The 25,859-nt window shown below is 57.4% G+C and overlaps 2 protein-coding genes across 6 annotated transcripts in view; one reads left to right on the top strand and one right to left on the bottom strand.

The window, feature by feature from the left end:
- Positions 1-13,310: 13,310 nt before the first annotated feature.
- ZNF467 (zinc finger protein 467) lies at positions 13,311-21,449 on the bottom strand. Of its 5 annotated transcripts, none has more exons than XM_045086416.1 (5): positions 20,877-21,449; positions 18,774-18,849; positions 18,134-18,250; positions 17,218-17,331; positions 13,311-15,179 (listed from the first exon to the last, which is right to left on the bottom strand). In XM_045086416.1, exons 2-5 carry the CDS (start codon positions 18,805-18,807, stop codon positions 13,681-13,683), a joined length of 1,764 nt encoding a protein of 587 aa, XP_044942351.1. In that variant the 5' UTR covers positions 18,808-18,849; positions 20,877-21,449; the 3' UTR covers positions 13,311-13,680. The 5 variants fall into 5 exon arrangements, with proteins under 5 accessions (XP_044942351.1, XP_044942354.1, XP_044942352.1 ...); XM_045086419.1 differs by having other exon boundaries at positions 20,964-21,449; XM_045086417.1 differs by lacking the exon at positions 20,877-21,449 and adding an exon at positions 20,373-20,583.
- Positions 21,450-22,491: 1,042 nt separating this feature from the next.
- The window catches only part of SSPOP (SCO-spondin), a 53,297-nt gene continuing 49,929 nt past the window's right edge, over positions 22,492-25,859 (top strand). Inside the window, 4 exon segments of the mRNA XM_045086263.1 lie at positions 22,492-24,383; positions 24,605-24,763; positions 25,391-25,473; positions 25,586-25,765. Of these exon segments, the coding sequence (XP_044942198.1) occupies positions 24,334-24,383; positions 24,605-24,763; positions 25,391-25,473; positions 25,586-25,765 (472 nt within the window). The 5' untranslated portion in view covers positions 22,492-24,333.

Genomic DNA, 25,859 nt, shown 5'->3' with positions numbered 1-25,859 from the left:
TTATCAGTGGACACTATCTTGGCTGGTGTGATGACGTAAGCACCGTGTTGAGAAGCCCACAAGAGCATAGCCACCTTCAGAAGAACTGCAGGCGACCTAGGGTCTGGGGGGGCTTCCGACCGACACCCAGCACAAGCCACAGCCCCCAGTCCAGCAGCTGCAAGAAACGCATCTGCCAGGCTGTGGGAGTCCGGACCAGATCCCTCCCAGCTGAGCCTCAGCTGAGAAAGCAGCTGGGCTGACACCCTGATCGGACCCTGGGGACCCTGAGCAGAGGACCCGGCTGGGCTGTGCCTGGTTTCTGACCCACAGACACCGTCAGATAATGTGTGTTTTCTCCAGCCACTGACCACGCGGGTATCGGTCGTGCAGCAACAGATCAGAAATATACACAGGCCCACACCACCTTCTTTCCATTCACAAACCTTCATTCCAACAATTTAAAAACTGTCATTACAAAAGATCTGGGAAAGGCAAGAGTATGAAGAAGACATACAAATAGCCCACAATATCTCACGCTTCGTCAGTGCTGACCATGTGGCAGGCACCGAGGACCCCGATTAAGACTGTGTGATCGCGTCCCCCATGACAGCTGATCAGAGTGGGGGAGTGGGGGTAAACGTGACCTTCCAGTTCTAGGAATTTGGAACTGAGGTGGTCATTTGACTGACCACCCTGGTAACAGGTGAACGTGGAAGCCGTGGGAGGCCACATTCCCCATGCCACGGGAGTAAAGAGGCAGGAAAGCTGGTCTGTGGAGAAGAGGAAATGAACAGATGCAGAGAGACAGGGACGAGAGAGCCACGTGTCCGGTGTGTCACCCCAGCAGAAAGCAGCTGTCCTGAGGGGGCACTGCCCTCGCTGGGGAACAGCTCGGACCGATGGTATCTCTGCGGGGAGCCAGTGACTTGGAGGAGCTCAGTGAGCACCTGTGAGAGGAAAAGCCAGAATTGCAGCAGCCTCCTGCCCCTCAGAGGACACTGTGCCATGACACCACCCCCAGCCTAAAGAGAACTTTCCTCCTCCCTTCTACACAGCCAGCCCCCTGCGGAGCCAACTGAGGCTTGGAGAGTGAGGAGGAGGGAAGGTCGAGGTGGAGAAAACTTGAGACCTGGGGAAGGAAATGAATGAAAGTGCATATCGCAGGTTATGTAAGTAACCGGTTAAAGGAAGACCAACCTGCCACTTGGACAAATTGCAAGGCAGGAACAGCTGAAGACCAGACCAGAGAGGAGAAGATATCGAAAGTCCAGGTGGACCACAAGCCTGGACCTGTGTGGATGGCCAGTGAGGACCTGGTGCCACAGGGGGACCGTGCATCCAGCGGTACAAAGATGCTATGGCGGCGAGGCCCATTGTTCTGGAAGAAAGGATCCCCACAGCCCAGCCTACTCGGAGAGAGTCAGCCTCACCCTCCACAACCACACCATTCCTGGGAGGAAGCCACGGCACCGTGGTGGTCTCCGAGGGCCCCCTGAGTACTCTCTGTGGAAACCTTGGGCGGAGCAATCCCAGTGAGAGAAAGGGGGCTCTGAGCTAGGCAGGAACTGCCTCGCTGAGCTGGAGGCAAGCCCAGGGTCTGGCTTCTGGAGAGCCCGAAGTAGAATCCAATTTGCCTGCTCTTAATGATGTTACATAATGAGGTTACGTAAGCCCATGCCATAAATCCATGTCCTGGTGTCGACCAAGAATGTCCCTGAGGCTGACCTAAGCCCAGCCTTCCGCTCTGGCCTCTGTCGGGGAGTTGGGAAAATTGGTTTCCTGAAAGCTTTCCCTGACAGCAGCGCCTCTTCTGGAAGAGCCCAGGTGCGCTCTGCTCCCCAGTTGCTGCTTCTCGACTCCAAAGCCACTGCGCGCACCAGCCTTTCCCCAGACCAAAGCTCTCTGGAGAAGGTAAGACGTCACCTGTTCATGACAGAGGGTCCCCTTTGTGAAGTATAAGACTCGTCTCTGGTTAAAGAAATTCCAAGGATCAGTAGGGAGTGGAGAGTCGTTTCTCTCACCCCAGGCAGGGGGTTGTCTCCCTTCCGGGCCCTCGGAATTTCTTTCCTCCCGGACAGCATGTGCCGCACTGTGACCACAGGCCAGGTTCTGCCTCTCTCTCTGCTATTAAAGATTTTATTTATTTATTTATTTGACAGAAAAGGGTGAGCACAAGTAGGGGGAACAGCAGGCAGAGAGAGAGGGGAAAGCAGACTCCCTGCTGAGCCTGGAGTCTGGTGCGGGGCTCGAACCCAGGACTCTGGGTTCATGACCTGAGCCGAAGGCAGATGCTTCAACAACTGAGCCACCAAGGCGCCCCCCCCCCACACACACAATGAGGGTTCTGGAGTAATGAGGGGCAGAAAGAATTTCCACTGTTGGAACCCAGCCTGTCCTCTGACCTCACTGCCGCACCCTGTCCTGCCCGGCTTCAGTCTGCCCGTACTGTCCTCCAGGATGCTGGCTGGGAGCGCCCCCACCCCAGTTCCACCATCTGTCCAAACCCATCCCCGCAGCCCCTCTTCAAACTCGCTCACCCCTCGAGGGAAGCCTCACCCCTGTGTGACTCCTCCATGCTTTATCTCTTCACAAATAAGCCCTAGCGTGGGCAGGTTCTCGCATGTGTGCGTGCGCACACACACACACACACACACACACACACGAGTGGTTTACAGAAACACTAGACAAGACAGTCATGTTTGGGGGCGCCTGGGTGGCTCAGTGGGTTAAAACCTCTGCCTTCGGCTCAGGTCATGATCCCAGGGTCCTTGGATCGAGCCCCACAATGCTGGTTTCTGTTGACCACTTTATTCCCAGGGCCCTGCAGCATATATTCTGCACAGTGCATGTGTGCAGAATCAAACGGTGAATGAATGGAAGAGAATGTAAAAAGCATGAGTAGCTTTTTAAAAATCATGTCCTTGGGGAGACTGGGTGGCTCAGTGGGTTAAGCCTCTACCTTCAGCTCAGGTCATGATCTCAGAGTCCTAGGATCAAGCCCCGCATTGGGTTCTCTGCCTACTTGTGATCTCTGTCAAATAAATAAATAAAAATCTTAAAAAAAAAAAAAAAGCCAGTCATGTTTGATGGAAGACTGTTCTCCTATAGTCACCTAAAAGTCAGTTGTGCCTTTTTGTTTATGGATGTCAACGGTATTTCACTGTTAGAGAAGTAAAAATATATATAAATTTAAAAGCCACTTGTAAAATAAAAGAACACAAAGCAAAATTTTTATATTTTGGCTTTTTTGAATGCCGTGATGCATCTCCAAAAACCTCCAGCCCATTGATGTGCAAGTGCAAGAGCTTGGGGGAGTGTGAGCTGCGGAGGGCCCAGGTCTGCCACGGCCCACATTGGATCAGAACTGTGCTGCCGGCCGCCCTACTCTGCCAGACTGAGCTGGCCCCGTCCCCAACCCGGTCACGTCCCTGCCCAATGCCAGGACCCCAAATTTCCGTCTCTCCTCCTCTAGTTGTGGCTTGGTACTCTGGTGAAGCTCTGTATTCTGGGTTGAACGCTGTCCCCTAAAGAGACAGCCTAATCCTCCATCCCTGTGAAGGCGACCTCATTTGCAAACAGGGTCTTTGCAGATGTCATCAAGTTAAAATGAGGCCCTTAGGCTAATCCAGGGTGAGTGGATCTTTCTAAGAAGAGACATAGAGACAGACACACACACAGAGGAGACCACGTCAGAGATGAGAGTGAGGCGTTTACAACAAAGAGTATCTCCAGCAGGAAATGAATTTATTTGGGAATAACACAGGAATTGAGACTTGGAACACACGAAGGATGGGGAACCACAGGCAAGTCTAGAGAGCAAAGGTGGACACTGACTTTTAGAGAGGAAAGGGGAATTTGGGCGGGCGTGCTGTGAACAAGAGTTCATTGGAGGAAAATAGGAGCGCAGAGTGCTTGGCAGCCTTTCATTGGCTGCAGGCGATTGAAGCCTTGGCCTCTCATTGGCTGAAGGTGAGGGCAGCTTGCGGTTGCTAGGCAGAGAGGAAATCTTCCTTCTTCCTGCTGTGCTATGTGAGCTAAGGCGGGCGGTGGTGCCTGAGAGCCCTGAGAGGCCTCCCTTCAGGGCTTTCGGACTCCATTTTGAATACGGTTGCCTTCATGCATTTTCACAAAGGCAAGGAACAGGCGGTGAAGACTGCCGGTATCCCCAGAAGCTGGGAGAGAGGCCCGGGACGCCTCCTGCAGAGAATCTTCGAAGGGGCAGCTCGCTGACTGCGGACTGCTGTCCTCCGGGACTGGGAGAGAACACGTTTCTCAGTTTCCCAGTTTGTGGGACTTTGGGACAGCAGCCCTGGGAAGTAATCTAGCACCTGTGGTCCAGAAGGAGCCCTGTAGCAGACTCTGGTGTGTGTGTGTCTGTCTGTCTGTGCAGGGGAAGCAGGCGGATCCCGCGAGCTAGGCAGGCAACTTGCACACAGTTCTCAATCCTGGGCCTGGAGCTGGGCCCGACCTGGGCAGCTTCACCAAGTTGGTGACGCACAGGCTCTTGTCCTAGGTGTCTACCCACCTGCCCCGCGAACGCGCCCTTCCTTCCTTGTGCTCCTCACAGCCTCTCTCCACCCTCTCCCGTCCCCTCCGAGAGTCACTTGCTGGACGCCAGCCCCTCTTCCCACTGCCTCTGCTCAGGATGTTACAATAAGTGTTTACTGTGGGGACTAAGCTTCATCCTGTGACAGTTCCTCGCTGCTAAAGATCACAGGGGACGGCCGCCCTTCCACACAGACGTCCTTCTCACCACTCAGTGTGACTCCCGCTCACAGTCGCGCCCGGAAGGAGAACAGTTTGCAACAGATGCTCAAGCCCGCTTTCAGCAGCTTTTTCTCAGGTCTGGGCCACCCGGAAATGAGGCTTCCAGCCTTGGGCCCCTGGGGCAGGAGCCTTTTTCTCTCTCCCAGGAGACAGACAGGCACTAATGCAGTGGGGCAATGTGGCCACAAGGCTGAGAGCCTAGTCCAAGGGACATGGTCACAGCGAGTTACCTCACCTCCTCAGAGAGGCCCTCCTGACCCTCTAGGTCTAAGTCATTGTTTCGTTCATTCCAGGACCATTCATATGACTTCCCTTATACCTGGACCCACTGGGTCCACCCACTTGAGCTCCTTGAAGACCAGGAATGTGAGCACCCTCTCTGCAAGGAAATAGCAGAATCTGGTGTACAGAAGTACAGGCTCTAGGAAAATGCAAACCAAAACCACAATGAGAGGTCAATTTACACTCATTAGAATGGTTACCATTAAAGACTGGAAAATAACCCCTGGGGCTAATAATACATTATATGTTTATAAAAAAATAAAATAATAGAATAAAAATAAAAAGTAAAAGACTGTAAAACAGCAAGTGTTGGCGAAGATGTGAAGAAACGGGAACCCTTTTGCGCTGTTGATGGGAACGCAAAATGGCGCAGCTGTTGTGGGAAGCAATGGGGTTGTTCCTCAAAAAGTTAAAAATAGGGGCACCTGGGTGGCTCAGTGGGTTAAGCCTCTGCCTTCGGCTCAGGTCGTGATCTCAGGGTCCTGGGATCAAGTCCTGCATCAGGCTCTCTGCTCGGTGGGGAGTCTGCTTCCGAACCCCCTCTCTCTCTGCCTGCCTCTCTGCCTACTTGTGATCTCTCTGTCAGATAAATAAATAAAATCTTAAAAAAAATTAAAAATAGAACTGCCCTGTGGTTTAGCAATTCCACTCTGGGGTGTGTATACCCAAAAGAAATGCAAACAAGGACACAAAGAGCTATTTGCACTTCCGTGTTCCTAGCGGTATTAGTCACAATAGCCAAGAGGGAGAAGCAACCCAAGCATCCTTTGATGGACGACTTGATAAACAGAATGTGATGTATACCTACACTGGAATATTATTCAGCTCCACAGAAGGAAGGAAACGCTGCCATATGAGACAACACGAAAGAACCTCAAGAACATTATGCTGAGTGAGCTAAGCCAGTCATAAAAAACTAATATTGTGAGATTCTACCGCTCTGAGGGACTTTGGTCAAATTGTAGAGACAGACAGTGGCGTGGTGGTTGTCGGGAGTAGGGGGTGGGGAGTGACTGGGGAGCTGTTGTTTTCAGAATTTCAGCTTTGCACCATGTGTCAGGCAGAGTTCTCCAGAGAAACCAAACTCACAGGATGTGCATAGAGAGAGAAAGATCTGTTACAAGGAGTTTGCTTACGGGATTATGGAGGCTGGCCAGTCCGACCCTGTAGGGGAGGCCAGGAGGCTGGAGCCCCAAGGAAGCCCCAAGGAAGAGCCTGTACTGCAGATCGTGGCTGGAGGCCTGTTCCCCAGAGAAGGTCAGTCTTGCCTCTACGCATGTCTTCCGCTGGTTGCGTGAAGTCCGCCCACATTCAAAAGGGCAAGCAGCTCTACTCAAAGTCCACCTATTTCAAGGTTAATCTCTTCCCAAAGCCCCCTCCAAGAAATATCCAGAACAATATGTGGCCTACTATATGGGCACCATGGCCCGGCCAAGGTGGTACATAAAATGAACCGTCACACAAGACGAGAGGAATTCAGGAGGTAGATGGTCACGACAGTCGCTCAGTGGTGTGAGCACGTTGAATGCCACCGAACCGCGCCCCTGAAAAGGGTTAAGATGTGCATGTTCAGGAGCGCCTGAGTGGTCCAGCCAGTTATGCATCTGCCTTTAGCTCAGGTCATGATCCTGGAGTCCTGGGATCAAGCCCCACATCAGGCTCCCTGATCAAAGGGGAGTCTGTGTCTCTCTCTCTCTCCCCTTGCCATTCCCTCTGCTTGTGCTCTCTCTGTCAAATAAATAAATAAAATCTTTAAAAAAAAAAAAAAGATGGTGCGTGTTCAGGCTATGTGTGTTTCACCACAACTCAAAAAAATCTTCTTTTTTTTTTTAAGGACATTCTCTAGAACCAAAGCACTGGGTTGCTTTTATCACATACTGCTATGCGATTGTGGGCAAGTGACTGAGCCTCTCTGAAGCCCTTTTACCTCCTCAGAAAAACAAAGCCAAGGACAATGGTGCCCACTCATAGGGTGGTAGTGAGGAAAAGGGAGCTGCTCCTACAAAACCCTTAATCTGGGGAGTGCTAAGCAGAAACTATGTGTTCACAATATTTCAGTTTATGATTGTTATTCCCAGCATCTCATAGTGCCTGGCACATAACAGGTACTCCATTCATGTTTGTTGAGTGAATGAATGACCTCATTCAAATGACTTATTTGCTCTATGCCTCAGTTTCCTCATCTATAGAGTGGGGATAATAATGGTAGTTACTGTGAAGATTGGCTGCATTTACACACACACACACACACACACACACAACTCAGGTCAGGGCCTGGCACATAGCAAGTATTAGGTGAATATTAGCTATGGTTATTGCTGGTGGAGGTAATGGTAAACCCTTCTCACACTACCTGCCCCATCCCTCAGTAGTTCTGGGGTACTCCCTTTGGAGTAGTGGACAGAGGGCCGTGCGGTGTGGCCGCCTGCACTGTGAAGTGCGGTAGAAGGAAGGACTCCCGATTATTCGATGCCCCACCAGAAGAGGGACCAGAGAGGCAGGTTTGCTGGGCACTGGCGCCGAGTGAGACAACCCCAAAATACCTGCCCTCCGGGGGCAGCACACCTGTCTGTGCAGCTCAGCACTTAGTTATGCGCCATCTTGGATGGTTCTGGAGTCTCCCAGCTCCTCTCTGTCTGCTCTGGTCCTAGTGTCCTTCCAGACTCACTCAGGAGCCTCCTCCGTGCAAGTCGACCCTGACTACTCTGGCCCCTGCCCTCCCTTGTCTGGACCCTTCCCGTGCCCGTGGCCATAGCACCCCGCGGGAGGGTTTGGGTGCTTCATGAAGCTAAAGCCTTCCCTCCCTAAGGCTCAGGTTTGTGAGTTGGCTTCTATTGCTTCGGTGTCTCCAGGAACAGCCAGAATGCTGGGCCCCGGAGCTACCTATGGCTTGTCTTTCCTCTGGACTCCAAATGCCACGAGGGCGAGATCTTTCCTCGAATTCCCTCCCGTGTTTGCACGAGGCTGGGCAGACATTACAGCTTAACCAGTCTTAATGGGTGGATAATGAAAATGCCAGAGTGTCCCAGCCTGTGGAGTTGACCAGGCTCGGGACACCCGGAGTCCTTGACATCTGTAGGGATGACCAGCCCTACCGATGGAGAGGGGGAAGAAACGGGAGGTCAGGCCTCAGGCTGCGTGGAAGTTTCTCTGTCTTACTAACATGGGCTAGGCAGACCCCACTGAAGCCTGGATGAAGACTCTCACGTTTACCCACTTCGTTTGTCCATTTCGTTGCTGCCAGACGCCCTCTTTGTCACTAACTTAATTTCCCAAGCACAGAGTCACCTAGAAAGACAATAGGAAGAGTCTGAGCGTCTGAATCTGCCGGGCACCGGGCTGGTCCCTCACCGACCCTCTCCCCTCCTGCTCAATGCCAGAAGCAGCAACAGCACAGGAATGGAATGGGGGGGTGTGCGGGGCTGGGCGCCCCCACTCACTGGTGTTCATCCTAGAAGAAGCAGTGGCGCCATCGGGGTGGTCCAGACGTCCCAGGCCGGTAAGAAGCACCATCTTCTGTTCACCACTGGGATCTGATGCCAGAGGCCAGCGCCGTTCTCTGTCTTTCTCTGCCTGCCCCAGCAGAATGGCTCTGGGGTTGCCTTCTGCCTAAGATCTCCCAGTTAGATCATTTGGAGGTTAGGAGATTGGGCTGGGAGCGAGGTGGGAGCCCAGGAAAAGACTAGAGGAGGAAGGGTTTGTCAGTCAGGACTCAGTCAGAGTCCCTTGCTCTTATGCGTACGGGTCACCTGAGTGGGGACGGCCATGAGAAAGCCTGGGAGATGATAGTGATGAAGTAGTGTCCCCAGCCCAATCTGAGATGAGTGCGGCGGGGGTACAGAGAGGCCTGAGGACTCTGATCAAGTCTAGGCCACGAGGAAAGGCGAGGGGGACGCCTCGTGGGGACCAGGCCTCCACGGTGTTCGTCGTCTCTGTGAACTATCCCAATTCATGGAAACTTGCTGGATATCCATGAATTCGGTGGGAAGTGAATTTGGATCCCATCTCCTTCACATGCCAGATCTCGGGTCTGCGGGATGGAAGAGAGTTTTCTAACGTGTTGGTAGCTACAGGGACGTGGAGCTCATTCCCCCAGCTACCAGGACAGTGGGCAGGCTCTAGGGTAGCCCCCCCCCAACCCCTGCTAACACCGCAGGCCTGCACTGGCCTCTCCCCTATTCCAAGAGTAACCTTATTGACCTGTGCCATCACATAAAACACAATGCGACAGAGTTTCTGTTTGGGATGAAAAGGTTCTGGAAACGTAGCAGTGATGTTTACATAACGTTGTGAATTAACTTAATGCCACCAAAGTGAGGACTTTAAAATAGCTTCCGTGGTCGATTTCACATAATGTAGAGTTTCCCACATTAAAAGAAAAGTTTGGGAATCGCAGTTTCCATGGCTGTGAGGAGAGAAGGGGGAGGGTCGCTGGGGCGAGGGAGCAGGATAAGGAGACCCCACGGGGGTTGGGGGCCTCGAGGATCGTGGGAGGGAGACGTGTGGGGAGAAGGCAGGGCTGGAGCCGTCTTCTTCCTCCCTCCTTGCCTGGGAGCCGGGCCCCTCTCTGCTCAGCTCTGTGTTCAGGCCCCACCTTAGAGCCATAGAGCCATTCAGCCCTTATGTGGCATTTCCTTGACATTGAACTCATGTCCAGCGTAAACTCCTGAGGGCCACGTGGTGCGGTTAAACGCCTCCATGTTGTTCCGTGGCTGGTACAGGCCAGGGGTGGGCGCAAAGACTGGGTTCTCTACCTGGTGGCTGCTGCCAATCTTGGTTTGGAACACGATCAGGGAAAAATAAATAAATTTTAATGAGTTAATAAAACACTTCATCTTCTACAGAGAAATAGTACACTTCTGCTTTACTTCGCGGAGCCCTGTCACGTGCTGCGATGTGTTTCTGAGGTAAAAAGTTTGCTGCTTTCCCAGGATGGTCATACCTGGGCTGGCTCCCTCCGGGGATGGCGTCGGGGGCGTATATTGTCACTGAGACTGTCACTGTTCCACTCTGCACTCCTCCCTGGGAGCCGCCCTCAGGAGCTCGGTCTCTCCCTACAGACTCATTTATGTTCTCAGCCTCGTCTCCTGTTTTGATGACCACCAGACTTGACACTAAATGCCTTGACTGTTTGCCACCAAACTCAAAGGATTCAAAGATACACCTTGCCAAGGAGATTCAAGAGCATGGGAAGTCCTATAAATGTCTGGGACGTGGAAGGTCTCCCCAGATATGTTGCAGGGTCTAAAGCTTTTCTTTTTTTTTTTCTTTTTTTTAAGCAGAGAGAGAGAGACAGAGAGCACGAGCAGAGGGGGAGAGGGAGGGGCAGAGGGAGTGGGAGTGAAGAATCTTGTGGGTTTTTTTTTTAAAAGGATTTATTTATTTACTTGAGAAAGAGAGAGAACATGCGGGCTTGCATGAGCAGGGGGAGGGGCAGAAGGAGAGGGAGAGGGAGAATCGCAAGCAGACCCCCTGCTGAGTGCAGAGGAGGGGTCTGACCAGAGATCAAGACCAGAACCAAAAGGAAGAGTCAGATGCTCAGCCGACTGAGACATCCAGGCCCCCCGGGGAGCGAAGGAATCTTAAGCAGCCTCCATGCCCAGCATGAAGCCCAACTGGGGCGGGGGTGGGGGGGTGGGGGGGAGCTTGATCTCAGGACCTGAGATCATGACCTGAGCTGGTATCAATAGTCAGATACTTGAACCGACTGAGCCGCCCAGGCGCCCCTAAAAGTTGTTCTTACACAAGAATTCTAGAATGTTTAGAGAAATATAAACATTGGTATGACCATCCTAAACGTCGCTTGCATGTGTTTGATTTTCAAAGTCTGTGAGATGACTTTTGTTTCTCAGGAATCACAGGTTCAGTGCCGGGGAGGCCTGGGAGGCAACTCAAGAGAGCACGGCCGATGGGCGGGCAGGGGACCCAGCACACTCTGCCTCCTCTCCTACGTCTGAAGAGGCCAAATTTCGCTCAGCGCCAGCCACTAGCTTTTTCCAGCTTCTCCTAGGAGAAGCTGGAAATCCAGAGTTTCAAGTGAAATTTCCAAGTATTTCAAATGCTGCTGGGGCCAAACTCAGTGGCTCCTACTTACAGCCTCACGGCCACAGTCCCCTGGAATCCCCCACTCATTCTTGGCCACAGAAGCCAAACTCCCTGCATTCAGACCCACACGTCCTCCTTCCTCTGCGTCAAGGTCAAAGAGACCTCCTAAGACACCTCAGTCGTCCACCGGCACCTTGGTCTAAATTTCTTCTCCCTTCTGGGGGACTGTGCCTTTGAGATTCATCGTTGCAACCTGAAATCTGTCCCCACGGCCCCGGAAGCAGGTCACGGCAAGGCTGCCAAGGATCTCCTTGTTGCAGAATCCAGAGGATTGGGAAGTTCTTGTGTGGTCTCTGGACACCCTTCAGCTGCGGACTTCCTCCTCTGTCCGGAAACACAGCCTTTCCTCGGCCCCGCCGGGCGCCTTGGGGCTTCCCTTTCCACTCTCTGGCACCACACGCCCCATCTTTCTGGGCTTCTCTGCACGCCGTCCCCTGAACGGGACCGTCCCGAGGGTTCTATCCAGGGCCCTCTTGGCTCACTCTACACGTGCTTCTCGCCAATTATCCACTGCCCCACTGCTTGACAAACATGTTGATGGGCCTCGGACCTCTCTCCAGCGCAGACCCCCTCCAGAGCTGTGCACCCACGTGGCCTGCTTCCTGCTGGTTCCAACCCCTCAGCAGATGCAAATCTGTGCCCCCAGGGCAAGACAACTCCCCCTCCTCTGTTCCTGAGGTCAGCAGAATGCTGCCGGGTAGTCAGTCGTCAAGCAGAAACCAGGCTGACATCGCCAGCCTCCCTCTCCGTCTCCGCATTGGGCCACTCATCCGGAGTCTGGCGTCTCTTAGCCAGTCATCTTTCTTAAAATGCATCCATGTCTACATCAGCCTAGTGATGCCCTGCCCAAACCCTTCCACGGCTTCCTGCTGCCCCTGGATAAAGTCTGAGCTCCCTGATCTGTGCTGAAGGCTTTTCTAGTCGGCCCCTCCTAGTCTTCAGGCTCCTGGCCCTCCCATTCAGGACTCCCTCCCCGAGCCTCTCTGTGCTGGACTTTGACCCCTGCGTGTACCATCTTTCCCACCCCCCACCCCTTCACCTGGTCCCTTCTCCAGGTGTTCATTCTCCAGGCTTCACAGTAGAGATGTCTTCATGCTGGCGGCGCCTGGGTGGCTCAGTCGTGAAGCGTTTGCCTTCGACTCAGGTCATGATCCCAGCAGGAAGCCTGCTTCTCCCTTTCCCACTCCCCCTGCTTGTGTTCCCTCTCTCGCTGTGTCTCTTTCTATCAAATAAATAAATAAAATCTTTAGGAAGAAAAAAAAGATGTCTTCATGCTGCAAACCTCCCTTGACTTTCCCTAGATTTGGGATGCCCTCATCACATCCCCGCCCAAAGCCTTCTGAGCTTGCCCGAGGATTTCTGATATTTCCTGCAAGTATGTCTGTCTCGCTTACTATTCTTTCCCAGTGCCCCAGTGTAGTGCCTGGCAGGCAGGAGGCACCCCAATATCTGTTGGCGAGAGTTATTTTTGGTGATGGTAATGCTAGAGTTGGAAATGGCCTCGGCCCTTATCAACCAACAATCTATGGTCATTAGAAAGCAGAGTTGCAAGAAAATGGATTCTCTGCTCCATGTCCTGTGAGAGGCCCAGGAGTGGTCAGACCGGGGCCTTCTCCGAGTCCAGCATGTTCTCCATCATCCTCCTCTCCATCTCTAGCCAGCCGGCTGGGCACACGCAGCTACGGAGACGTCTAGATCAAGCATCTCCCTTAAAGACCGAACTTAGGGGAGATGGTGCTGGGAAAGTAACATTCAACATTCATCTGCTGCTCATGTCCTTCACGCTGCCAGGCAGGGTGGCGGGTGGGGCTGCTGTTCTGAGATGCCCTGGGGACAGTTTCAGAGCCCACGCCATCTCCATGGCAATGGCCACAGGGCACCCTGCCCCTCTCTGCGTTCCCTGCCGTGGTAGCCTCAGCACCTGCCATGAGACACGCATGTTCATGTTTCTTCCATCAAGCGTCTAAGCTAAAAGCAGGGAGCAGGATAGTGGCTTCTCGGTGAGCTCTATTTTATTTTCATTTCCCAGAGCCCATTAGCAGCGCCTGGCTAAATTTAGCCCACCCCAGGGGTAGGAAGGGGGGGTCCTCTGGGGGAGGACTGAGAGGGGCAGTGGATGAGAAGAGTCAGGGATTCCCCGCCTCCCGCGGTGCTCATTTAACAGCCCCAGAACCTTCAGATTTTGGTTTTAATGACACTGGAAGTACACACATTCTCATTCTTTTCACTCCCCCTGGAGAGGCTCCTGACCCAGCCGGTCCTCGGCAGGCTGCGGTCTAAGAAAACAAACGTCTGCTTTCTGATGGGGTCTCTTGGTGGGATTCTTTCCAGGACTCACGCCTGAATTGTCCCCAGCAAGGGCTCACTCTTAACATTGTCTTTGTCACAGAATGCCAAAGCTGGTCATCCTGCCCGGACTTCTTCCTCTCCAGCAAGATAAAGAGGGCAGAGAACAGCCATCGGGGCCCAGGCCGTCGGGCTTACCGCCCAGAAGATGTCGGGCATGGGTCTCTCCAACCAGCGAGCTCCTGGAGAGAACACGGCTCAGAAGAAGAGAGGGGGCGCCGCTGCCTCTGCGGCAGTGGGCCAGGCAGGGGCCGAGAGGTCGGCGTCGGCGGCCGCGTGGGCGGCCTCGCCGTGGATGCGCTGGTGCCGCACCAGGTGGGTTTTGCGGCTGAAGCTCTTGCCGCACTGCGGGCAGGAGAAGGGGCGGGAGCCAGTGTGGATGGCCTGGTGGCGCACCAGGTTGGTTTTGGAGCTGAAGCTGCGGGCGCAGACGGCGCAGGCGTGGGGCCGGCTGCCTGTGTGCACCGCCTGGTGGCGGCCCAGGTGCGACTTGCGGCTGAAGCGGCGGCCGCACTGCGCGCAGGCGAAAGGCCTGGCGCCGCTGTGGGCTCTGGAGTGCGCGACCAGATTGGGCCTCGAGCCGAAGCGGCGGCCGCACTGCGCGCAGGCGAAGGGCCGCTCGCCCGGGTGCACCCGCCGCTGCCGCGCGGGCTGCTGCCCGTGGGCCAAGCCGCGCCCGCAGTCCGCGCAGGAGGACCGCTCGCTGGCGGGAGCGCCCTGGGTCGCCGGCGTGTCACCGGGCGCGCAGGCCAAGGGCTCGGCGGCTGCGGCGTCCACGGTAGCGCCCAGCGCGCACTCGTCGCACCCAAAGGGGCGCCCCTCGCCGCGGTGCAGGCGCTGGTGCGTGGCGAGGTTCTTCTTCCAGCCAAAGCTGAGGCCGCAGTCGGAGCAGGAGAAAGGCTTGGGTCCGGGAGGGGACGGGGTCGGGGACGGGGCCGGGGAACCCGGCGAGGCGGACGCGTCGGGAGAGGAGGGGGCGCGGCCGGCCGCCTCGTGCACCCTTTGGTGCCGCACCAAGTGCTGCTTGTGCGTGAAGCTGCGGGAGCACCGGACGCACTGGTAGGGCCTCTCGCCCGTATGGATGCGCTGGTGGCGGATCAGGTGTGTCTTTTTGCGAAAGCGCTTCTCGCACTCGGTGCAGGGGAAGGGCCGCTCGCCCGTGTGCGTCTTCTGGTGCGAGCCCAGGTGGATCTTCTGGCTGAAGCGCTTGCCGCACTCGGCGCACGGGTAGGGCCGCTCGCCCGTGTGCGTGCGCAGGTGGCGGGTCAGGTGCGCCTTCTTGCTGAAGCGCTTGTCGCACTCGGAGCAGGGGAAGGGCCGCTCGCCCAGGTGGCTGCGCAGGTGCAGCAGCATGTGTGCGCGCTGCGCGAAGCTGCGGCCGCAGTCCGGGCAGGCGCACGGGCCCTCGCCGCGGTGCAGCCTCTGGTGCAGCCGCAGAGTCAGCTGGTCCCGGAACCGCCGCTCGCACTCCCCGCAGCCGTAGGGCTTCTCCGAGGTCGGGGTCCACCCGGCCAGCGCGAGTCCTTCCAGGGCCCCTGGGGGCCCAGGCTCCAGCTTGTACGCAGCGGCCAGAGGCCCCAGGTCCGGCGCGGGAAAGGGGCCGGGGAGTAACGCTAGATGCTGCGGCCACTCGACCTCCTCTTCCGCCTCCTGATCCTCCTCCTCCACCTTCACCTTCCGTATCATCCACTCATCCCCTGGAAAGTCAAAACCAGACGAGCCAATGAAGCCCAATTTTTATTCCTGCCCATAGGAGCCTGGTTCTACTGGATGTTTCCAGAGAGTGTCCCCGCCCATCCTCCCCCTCCTCCTCGGCTCCTTGCAGCCCAGGAAGCTGGTGAGCGCCCTCAGCTCCTCCTGGGGGCTGTCTCCTAGGCTTCTGCAGGGCTGGGGAGTGTTTTCCCTGCCTGTACTTTTGTGGACCCTGAATATAAAGGTTGCTCCAAGTTCAGGCCTCAGGCTTGCTTCCCTCCAGGTTCACCTGCTCAGAGTGGCTGCCCCAGATCTTCCAGCCCTTTCTGGAACTGCAGTCTCCCATCAGCTGAGCAGCTGGAACTCCCTTCTAGTTGCCTCTCCAAGGTTCCCCCTACTCCTAACTCCCTTCCTTCATTCTGGCCTCTGGAGCCAGGCAGGAAATCCCAGTTTAGGAAGAAGAGGATGGAGTTTGCAGGAACTGGGGAACCAGTAAACAATGCCAATGTTCGAGACGCAGGGTGCACCCTCTGGGGGAGCAGGTTTGAGGTCGGTCCCACTGGAGCTTTGTCCCTCCTGAGCCCTGCAATGGTCCAGCCAAGACGAAATAGCTCAGGGCCCAGACTGGGAGTGTCCACTTGGGTTCTCCTCTGCCACTAGCCAGTAGTGTGACCTGTTAACTTACCTCTGTGAGCACTCCAAGCTCACTGCATTTGTTGGCTTAGGTATAAGGGTTGTGTTAGTTCATGGTTCCTAATCTCCTGGCGACTTTTACCCAACTGCATCTCTGGGAGCAGGATACCTAATCTGTTCCCTTTCTCTAAAGCTCCCAAAGTCATTCTTGTTTAAGAACCACTGAACCAGAGGATCTGAGTTCCTGTCCTAGGCATAAATGCTCCTCTGTAGCCAAGCTGGTCTGCTCAAACCCCGGCCACACGGCAAATTTTCTGTATTAAAGTCTCTTCTCAGCCTAGAATGTTTTCCCATCCTCTGCCCCACCATCAGCGCTCATGTCTACACCTCCCTCAAAATGCAGCAAGGGTCGCCAAAATCTTTGAAAAATCCAATGCATGAGCATCTCTTATCTACCTACAACACTCACTGGGAACACGGTTATACTTCCTTGCAATGTGGCCTGATTGCTATTTGTTCTTTTAATTCTTTATTCTGGTTCATATTGTCATCTCAGCTAGATTTTAGCTTCTGAAAGGCAGACGTCTTGTGCTCCATTTCTGTATGTGTCTCATAGAAATGAGGACTGCCACCACTTATTGAGTGCCAACCGCCAATGACACACGGTCTATCCGCTGTCACAAAGCTTCACAGCAACCATGAAGTGCATCTTCTCCCTGCTTACAGGTGGGCAGACAAGCTCCTGCACGTGAGGGCCTATCTTAGGTCACTTGGCTGGGACATGGGGAGGCAGGAGTCAAACAGGGTCTGTGTCCACCAGGGGCAATCTCATTCCCTTCTACCTAACACAGCCTGGACCGAGCAGGTTCTAAATAAACCCCTGGAATAAAGGACATCAGTCAGGTAGAAGGTGCCAAGTGTGGTGGGAGCTGGAGGGTGAAGCACGGTGAAGAGAGAAGTCAACTGTTCCGTCCCCCTGGGTGTGGGGGACATGGGTCCAGCACCACAGATTTGGGGCATCGGGGGACCACCGAGCCCAGTGGAGATTTAGGGGGAAGGGAGCTTGTCTAGGGGGAAGGCAATGAAAAGGTAGGTCTTCATGGGAATGGCAATTCAAGTCATCAGCAAGTACACACGAAGACAAGGGGAGGCAAAAGTTAAGACTTCGAGAGGATGTTGAGGTGAGGGTCAGTTTCTCTGGGAGACCCGCCTCTCTGAGTCCTGTCATCTGTGCTGTGGAGTTCCCTCTGGGGGCCCAGGCTTTAGGGCAGAAAGGTGCCAGGGGGCAGATTCGTCCTAGGTTGGAAGGGCCTGGAGTGGCTGCCTCATTCTAATAGCAGCTGGGAGTTGACAAGGCCCCGGTCCCCTCCGCCTGGGCCCCCGGTGGCCTGGGGAGATGGAAAGACTCACCTGGGCAGGAGCCCATGGGCTCGGCCTTCTGCGGCGCGCATGCCTGGCCTCCTCTGCCGGGGCCTTGAGCTTCTTCAGTGTGGGCGCCTTCCTCTGGTCTGGGGGCCTCGTGCCCTGGAAGAGAACAGGCTACCTCAAGGACTCCAAAGACATCACAGAAGGACAGAGGTCCCCACTGGGGCCATCAAGCAGGGGCTTTTGAAACCCCAGTCCCAGTCCCCCTGGCAGGACTGTGTCCCACATCATAGCTGCAGAGACTGGATTCCTTGCTGCCCCCGGGGGGGGGGGGCAGCCTCAGGTGCCTTCAAACCTGGGCAGCTGCAAGCAAAGGCTGTGAAGGCTGCAAGAGCCACAGCTGTGAGGAGCTTCTGGAATATGTGTAGGAGGTGGTGGAAGCAAGGAAAGGTCCCTGCCCTGAGGCTTGCAGGAGACTTCTACAAGGGGGCTGCAGACCTCCCAGATGCCAGATGGACCCAAGTTCCAGGCAAATCAGTGGGTAAGACCAGAATGTCAAGAAGCCAGACACGGGCCTGCTTTCCTTGTCTTCTCCCTCTGGGAGCTACTCGGCCACCTTCCTCACCTCTTCCGAATCTTGCTCAAATCTTACCTTCCCAATGGGACCCACTCTCACCCTCCTACTATTTAATCCTGCAGCCCGCCCCACCCCCACCTCAGGCCCTTCCCCATAGCACATATCCCCTGAGACAGTCTATAAGTACATTTTTATATTTGTTGGCTGACTTTCTGCCCTCCCTAAGATTAAGCTCCTGGAAGGCACGGATCTTCGTTTTTAGCCACTGAGGTATTCCAAATATGGAGAAGCCTACCGTGGCACTTAGTAGGTGCTCAACAAATACTTGAAGAAGGAAAGGTAGATGCCGCCCCAAGCCACTGCTCCTGGTCCCCACCTCCTTACCAGAGCATGTGCCCAGCACGCTGTCTTCCCTGGAAGGGGACATCTGCTCCTGGTTATTATGGGACCCTTCCCCAGGCTCACTTTGGGGGGCCATCTCCGTCTGTCCCACAGAGAATCCTGTTATAGGCAGAAGGATGGGGCCAAATAAAGCATCAGAGTATAGAACAGTGATCAAAGGAAGGGGCTCTTCCTCTTCACCGAAACAGCTAAGGGGCTTTTTCCAACTTGCTCAGGAAGGAAGGGTCTCTAAACAGCATGAGAGGGGAGAGCCAGGCTTCCCAGCAGCCTGGCCAGGTGTCCTTTGTGTCCTCAGTGCCCCCTTGCACTGAGTCAAGAGCAGGTGAAGGAAGAGAAAGTAGATTGAAATATCCGGGTATTCCAGACAGGAGTCCGGGAGTCCGCAGGTGCGCAGCGGCACCTACAATCTGCATGCGCGCTGTGCGCAACGGCCCGGCCGGACTTGAAAATAGACCCCATGGAACTGAGGCTGCCCTACAGGCTCCCCGGGGTCTATGGGGTCTCAGGGTGGCCATCTCTTGAGAACAGCCGGGCTGTCCGAATGGTAGGGAAGCAGCAGGCCTAGGGGGCCCCTGGATCCGGCCTCCCACCCACCCACGTTCCCTGAGTGTTGCGGGCTCACCCAGGGAGCTGAGGGCCTCAAAAGTCTCTCTCATGGCAACCCAGGGTAGCTCCTCCTGGGAATCAGGCCACACACCCTGAGGAGAAAACACATCCTTGTTCACATTCTTCTCCGGACAGCTGCCACCTGGGCCTTGGCTCTGCCCAACTTCTCCCCATCAGCGATCCCCAGGAGCTCCAAAGATGACGTCCCCAGGGACAGGTAAGGGCATGAGGGAAGATGGGTTTCAGAAAGCAAAGGGATCTTTGCAGGGCAAGGCCAAGGCGTTGAAGCCACTTCTGCAGGCTCTGGTCAGTTCCAGAAATCAGCTGCAACCCTTCCCTCACCTGGCGGGTCTCTGAACCGGGCCCAGCCCACCAGTGCTCCCCACCCCCCAGTGCCCTTGCCTGGGGACGTCAGGAATCAATCGATTCTCCTTCTGGGGGCGGGGAGAGGGTGGAGAGTGGAAGACCCCCGTGGGAGCCGGGAACTTCATCTCCTAGGCCCTCCAGCTGTCACTGCGGGAGCTGGCGAAATAGGAGCCAGCCGGGGGGGGCGGAGGTGAGTGCACTACTGGGCAACTGGTGGGGGAGGCCCTCCAAGGAGGGTCTTTGCTGAAGCAGGAAATGACTCTAGCTTCCTCTCCCCAAAACCCTACCTCAAAACCCTCGCCCCTCCCCCCTCAGGGCCTCCCCAGGCAGGGACACCCGGCCCTCGAGCCCCCTTCCCAGCTCCTCTACCAGCGGGTTCCCTGCCCCTCCCCCATCAGACTCCCCTCCCCCCCCCATCTCTCTGGCAGCCTTCCCTCTGCCCCTCCCTTCTCCGGCTCCCTCTGCCTTCCGCCCTCTCTCCCTACTGAATCTGGCCGGCTCCCCAGCTCCACCCCCTGCCCCGCCCCTCCGGCTCCGCCCCCAGCTCCCGGCCGGGCCAGCCCCGCCCCGCCCCCTCGGGTTGGCCCTCCCGGGCCACCGCCCCCCTGACCCTCTCCTCTGGGCACACTCGGCGACAGGGTTCCCCTCCTCCTCCCTCCTCCCCCCCCCCCCCCCCCCCCCCCCGGCTCCGGGCCGCCTTCCCCTTCCCTCCCGGTTCTCCCCCATCCTCCGCCCCGCTGCACACCCTCTCCCTTCCTTCCCCCTCCTCTTTTCCTTCCTCCCTAACGCCGCCCTCCTCCTCCCGCTTTCCTCCCTCACCCCGCATTCCCCTCCCCTCTCTCCTCCCCCACTCCGGTTTCCCTTCCTTCTCCTTTCCTCTCTTCACCTCCGTTCCCTCCCTCCTCCCCCCTCCCCAGTCCTCCTCCCCGCTCTCCCCACACCGTCCTCCTCCCTCCCTCCCCGCCTCCCTCCTGCAGCCCGCCTCCCCCTCCGCGGCCCCCGTCTCCCTTCCCCCTGTGCCTCCCCAGCAGGCTCTCGCTACCCGACCCTCCCGGTCCCCAGTCCCCAGCACCGCTCTTCCCCTCCCCCTTCCAGTCCGCTCCCGAGCTCTCTCCCTTGTCCCCAGGCTCCCCCAAGCCCGGGAGTCTGTGGCTTACGGCTGGCTCTGGACCTGCTCACGGAACCAGCTCCTCCCCACCCCTGCCTCCCAACACACCTCCGCTTCCCTCCCCTCTCTCTCAGTGGCTACCTTCCCCATTTCTGCTCCCCACGGACTTCTGCCGCCCCCCAAGTTTTCCTCCCGACCAGACCCCTCCCCTCCCACCTCCCCGCCTCCCGCCCGTCCCCCGGAGCCTCTCCTCGCGGACCCGACTGCACAGCCCGGCCCCTCCCCGGCTCCCGGGCTCACCTGTCAGCGCCCTCCTCTCCCGCCCCTCCCCATAGGCCTGATCCCCTGGCCTCGTTGCCCCCTTCCCCTGCGGCCCCCTCCCACACTCCCTCGCCCCTTTCCGGAGACTCCTCGCTCCCTCCCCTCGGGAGCCTCCCAACCCTCTCCCACCGGACTCCCACCCGGGCCCCCCTCCCCAGCCGCCGCCCCTCCCTCCAGATCCCCGGTCCTCCTCTCCTCGACTGCCGGGACCACCCCCAAGCCAGGCCCTTTCCACCCCGCCCCTGCCCTTTCTCCCCCCCCCCCCTACCAACCCCACCCCACCCCCTCCAGCGCTCCCGGCGCCCCCACCCCCGGGACTGTCACCTGCGCGGAGCGGGCAGTGACTGAGTGTCGGTGTAGACGGGGAAGCGGGCGGAGCCGCCTGCAGCTGGGCGCCTCCACCGCCCGTACCTGGCGGGCTAGCCGGTCGGGTCTCCCCGCTGCTGGCGGGACCCAGGCGCCCCGGCCTTCTGCCCCGGCGGGTTCTGCTCGCAATGGCGCCCGCTGCCTGTAGCTCGGGTGCCGACTGCCCGAAAGACTGACAGACTGACAGCCCCGAAACTTCGCGGGGAGGGGAGAGGAAAAGACGCGGAGGGAGCGGGAGCGGGGAAGCGGCGCCCGGCAGGGGGGAGGGGAGCGCGGAAGCGGGAGGGGAGCAGCCGGGCACCCCGTGGGGGAGGTAGGGGCAGGGGGGTGCCGGAGTGCGGTGGCAGGAAGGCGCTCGGCGGGGACAGGCGTGCAGGTGATGGTGTGGAGGGACGGAGGCCCCGAGTAGGTGATGGAAAGTGGGAGCCTAGGAACGGGGTGGGGGGAAGAGGGGGAAGGGAAGGGAAGGGAGGAGTGTGGGGGGAGGGGTGGAGGAGGGAGAGGAGGCAGGGAGGAAGGGCCCGCGGGCTGCGCGGGAGGGTGCTCGCAGGCGCCGAGGGAGGAGCCAGAGGAAAGGTGGAGCGCGAGGGGAGGGGGTGATGAGGAGTGGGGAGGGGAAGAGGAGGGGGCGTGCTCGGGGGAGGAGAGCCAGTCAGTGTCTGCGTCGCTGTCTTTGAATCGCGACCCCCCCACCAGTGTATCTGTGCCGCGCTTCGCGGTGGGATCGAGTCTCCCGACTGTCGGTCCGTGGGGCTGGTCTGGGGAACTCCGACCCCGCCCCTGCTCTCCACCCGGATTCCACCCGGATTCGCTCAGACCCACAACCCCCGACCCCGATGCCGGAGGACCCGATGCTACACCCGCGGCGGGAGTCGGGTCCCTTGGGGCAGCGAGGGGTGGCCGGCCGAAGGAGACAGAGCTGGGCTTCAATGCGGGCCGAGAACGGGCCCTTTGAAGCAGAAGTTGGGGTGGGGGTTGTTTGAGCCGGGTCCCCAGAGAGAAGGCAGGACTGGAGAGGAGGCCCGAGGGGAGGGGGTGAGGCTGGAGACCCGCTGGGCCGAGACTCTGAGGGCGGGGTCCTGAGGAGGGGGCTGCGGAGAGGGGGTGCTGGGCGGGGTGGGCCTGGTCCTCCTACTGGCCTGGGAACCTGTAGCTGTCAGGTGAGGAGGGATGCCCTCAGCCCTCAGATCCGGTTTCTGGGGGACTTGGTGTCCCCACCCGGGTTATGATGGTTTTCTTGGGTCTTGCCAGCCGGGCACCTGGCTCCTTCAGAAAGTTCCCTGTGTCCTGTCCTTGTCCCGCTGAAATGTGGGCTGTCTATTCCAGGCCCCCCTCCCATCTCTGGCCTCCAGCTTCCTCCTTCCTGCCCCCTTTAGGGGAAAGGGACATGGTGACTTGGGTTTCTCCCCAATGCAAGTGTTGTTACCTTATCACCTCTGGTTAGAATCTGGAGCTGAGACTGGGCCCTCCCTGGAGAAGTACCGCGCACAGCAGGGCACCATCAACTTTCCTACTGTTTTGGAGAAGGGTGGGGAGCAGGTGGTGCCTGGAAAAGCACGGGGGGGGGGGGGAACCTCAGAATCAGCTGGGAAAGGCTCTTCAACCTCCTGGATGGGCTCCCTCAGCTAGTCAGCGCCCAGTCGTCTCCTGGCGGTGGGAGTAGAATGTGTCTCTGTGCTTTCCATGAGCACTTGGGGGTGTGAGCATGTGAAGCAACAGGGGGAGAGTGTGTAGGGTCTGCGTGTGAGAGATTAGGAACAGCAACGTGCCCATGGCCCAGCCCTGGCCTTTTCTGATGACCCGTCCTGAGAGCTCCCTGAGGGACTCACCGCACCCTCTCTGGGCCACAGGGCCAAGGGTGGGGGCCAGGAGAAATGCCTAGTGTGGCTCTGGTTCCCAGCAGCTTCCTTGCCCGAGGTGGGGTAACTATGTGCGATAGATGGTCAGCGGGACAGCAGATTTAGGGGATGGAGGTTTGTGGAATCTGAGGGTCAGGCCACGTTCCAGCCCGGGTGTCCTGGGAGTTGGTAACCAGGATTTACCTGGGCCACCTGCTGCCCCTACCGGATACTCGGATCATCCCATCGGACTGCTTTGCCCCCAGGGTTGGGGGGGCTGCCTTTCCAGGCCCCTCTGTCTCCTACCCCCCCATGCACACTCACACTTTCCACTCTTGCCTCTCCTCCCTGAGGCTTGCTCTGTTCCCCTGCCCAGGCTTCCTGGTTCTGGACCCTAGGAGACTCTCTCAAAAGGAAACCAGGATGGACCCAGCCATCCACACATAATCAGCCCCAGTGAGAGGTCAGACCACAGAGGAAAGGGCACAGGCTCCCCCACTGTCTCCACACAGTTCAGCCAGCCTAGAAACTCAACTCCTTCTGCTCACTGGTCCTGGCTTCTCAAGTGCCTACAGGGAGAAGGGGCAGCAAAGGGAGCAGGGAGAGAGAATCATAGCCAGAATTTGGGGGCTAGAAGATCATATCAGTCATTTGGCACAATAACAGCCGTTTTGTGGGGTCATAGTTCCTTTTGAGAACTTAATAACAGTTATAGAACTATCCTCGGGAAGATGGGTACACACACAATTTCTTTCTTTCTTTTTAAGATTTATTTATTTGTGAGAGAGCTTGTGTGCGCAGGTGCAAGGTGGGAGGAGGGGCAGAGGGAGAGAGAATCTCAAGCAGACTCCACGATGAGTGCTGAGTGCAGGGCCCTAATCTAGGGCCTGATCCCATGACCCCGAGATCATGGCCTGAGCCCAAACCAAGAGTCTGACACTTAACCAGCTGAGTCGGCCAGGGACACCAGCACACACACAATTTCAAAGGGGGGCCGCCAAGCCACCCCCCCAACACACAAGCATCCCTGGGAAGCCCCTAAATTTTTTACTGACAAGGAAATTGAGGCTCAGAAAGAAAAGGTGGCTTGTCCAGAGTCCACCTGAATTTGTGGTACAGCCTAAGTGGGGTGGAATATCAGAGGCTCAGATATCGTCTGAGCTGGGTCCTGGGGCACATGCACTCCCCCAGTGAGCATTCAGACCCGTGCGCGCACACGCATACACACGCTTACACACACACACACACACACACACACACATACATACACAAAAGGGCAGGAAGGGGACTGCTGCCAGGGAGAGCGGTCCTTTGCGGGGATTGCACAATGTGAGGGCAGGTCCAATCTGGTTCCGAGCAGCTGGTGCCCCAGGGCGTGGGGCTGAGATAAAGCCTCCCCAGGCTCAGGGGCCTCGTTCTAGTTGTCTGGGCGGCCTTGGACACGTTGACGCCTGATTGCTGGAGACCGCCGCCGTGTGGGGCGGGGAAGGCCAGCACTGGCCTTTCTGCTCACCTGCCACTGTCTTCCCCCCGCCCCAAGGCTCTCAGCCCCGCAGAGGACCTGGGCGGGGAGCGCCATGCTTCTCCCTGCTCTCCTCTTTGGGACGGCCTGGGCACTGGCTAACGGGTAAGCAGCCCAGCCTGGGGTCCCGTTCACTAAGATCCTCTGCTCCGGCCTCACGAACAGGACCCTCTGCGGCAGCCGGTGCTTCTGGCTCCCACCAGCTTCCTCTTCAGTTCACTAACCTTTCCCCGGGAGGGGCTTCATTGGGAGTGGGCTCCCAGGACAGGGCTTCTTGGCAATAGAGGGGCTGGTGGCAGCAGCTGTCCTTCCCCGTCTGCGGGCAGCCGGTGGTGTGAACATACAGAAACCTTCCTGGTGGAGGAGGAAGTGACCCCCCGCCAGGAGGACCGGGTACCTTGCACCAGCCTCTACCATTACCAGCGCCTGGGCTGGCAGCTGGACCTGTCCTGGAGTGGACGTGCCGGGCTCTGTCCCATCTACAAGTGAGTGAGGGTTGGAGCCTGGGTTAGCTGCTGAGCAGGAGAGAGCAATGGGGCCAACATTCTGAGTGGAAGGGGACCCGGGTGGTGTCCTGGAGAAGCAGGCATTTGGGCAATAGGTGTGGCTGGGCTCAAGAAGAGTCAGGAGTGTGGGATTGAGGACAGGCAGCGCAGGGAGAGGTAGGATGCCTGTTCCCCGTGCCCCCCCTCCAGTCTGCCTTCCAAACATCATTCTCACTTTGCACAAGGGGTAATTAAGACCTAGCAGGGATGGGGCGCTTGGGTGGCTCAGTCAAGGAAGCATCTGCCTTGGGATCGAGCCCTGTTTGGCATCGGACTCCCTGCTCAGCTGGAAGTCTGCTTCTCCATCTCCCTTTCCCCCTCTCTGCCCTCCCCCTCCCCCCACTTGTACTCACTCTCTCTCGCTCAATCTCTCTGAAATAAAATCTTTACAAAATATATTAAAAAAAAAAAAGAAGAAAGAAAAAAAGGCTTGGAAGGGAAATTACACGAGAAAGTCACTCAGAGAAGAAATGACCAGATTGACCGTCCCAGGCCATCCTCAGGGACAGGCATGGGGCTGGGCTGGATACTAACATCTTCTCCCTGCCCCCGGTTCGGTGGACCCAGACCCCCAGAAACCCGGCTCGCTGCAAGGAACCGGACAGTGAGGACTTGCTGCCCAGGCTGGGGGGGCACCCGCTGCACCCTGGGTAAGCACCTGCTATTAGCCCAGATCTGTGGCTTCGGGGAGGCTGTGGGGGAGGGAAGCTGGGTCCAGGCTGACTGTCTGGGTCGCCCCATTCTCTCCCTCCCCCACCACAGCCCTTGCGGAAGCCACCCCTGGGGGCCACTGCTTTGGCACGCGGCAATGCCAGCTGCAGGCTGGCTCGGCTAACGCTTCTGCGGGCAGCCTGGAGGAGTGCTGTGCTTGGCCTTGGGGACACAGCTGGTGGGATGGCAGCTCCCAGGCCTGCCTCAGCTGCTCGAGCCGACACCTCCCAGGTCGGTCTGCAACGGCGGCCCTCACTTTCTCCCCCTGACCAGGCACTGCCCCATAGAATTCTTGAGCTCTGGGCCTTTTTGCAGGGCCCAGACC

Source organism: Mustela putorius, unplaced genomic scaffold (genome assembly GCF_011764305.1).
Source record: "Mustela putorius furo isolate JIRA1106 unplaced genomic scaffold, ASM1176430v1.1 tig00000929_pilon_pilon_pilon, whole genome shotgun sequence".
NCBI classification, from domain to species: domain Eukaryota; kingdom Metazoa; phylum Chordata; class Mammalia; order Carnivora; family Mustelidae; genus Mustela; species Mustela putorius.
Note: the sequence above shows the minus strand (reverse complement) of the source record. Positions and strands in the feature narration are given on the sequence as shown.

Excerpts from the sequence above, each read along its gene's own strand:
- ZNF467 (XM_045086417.1), bottom strand. Across the intron at positions 18,251-18,773 it reads TGAGGCCCTCAGCTCCCTGG|GATTCTCTGTGGGACAGACG; the intron begins GTGAGCCCGCAA and ends TGCCTATAACAG. Across the intron at positions 15,180-17,217 it reads GCCCATGGGCTCCTGCCCAG|GGGATGAGTGGATGATACGG; the intron begins GTGAGTCTTTCC and ends TTGACTTTCCAG.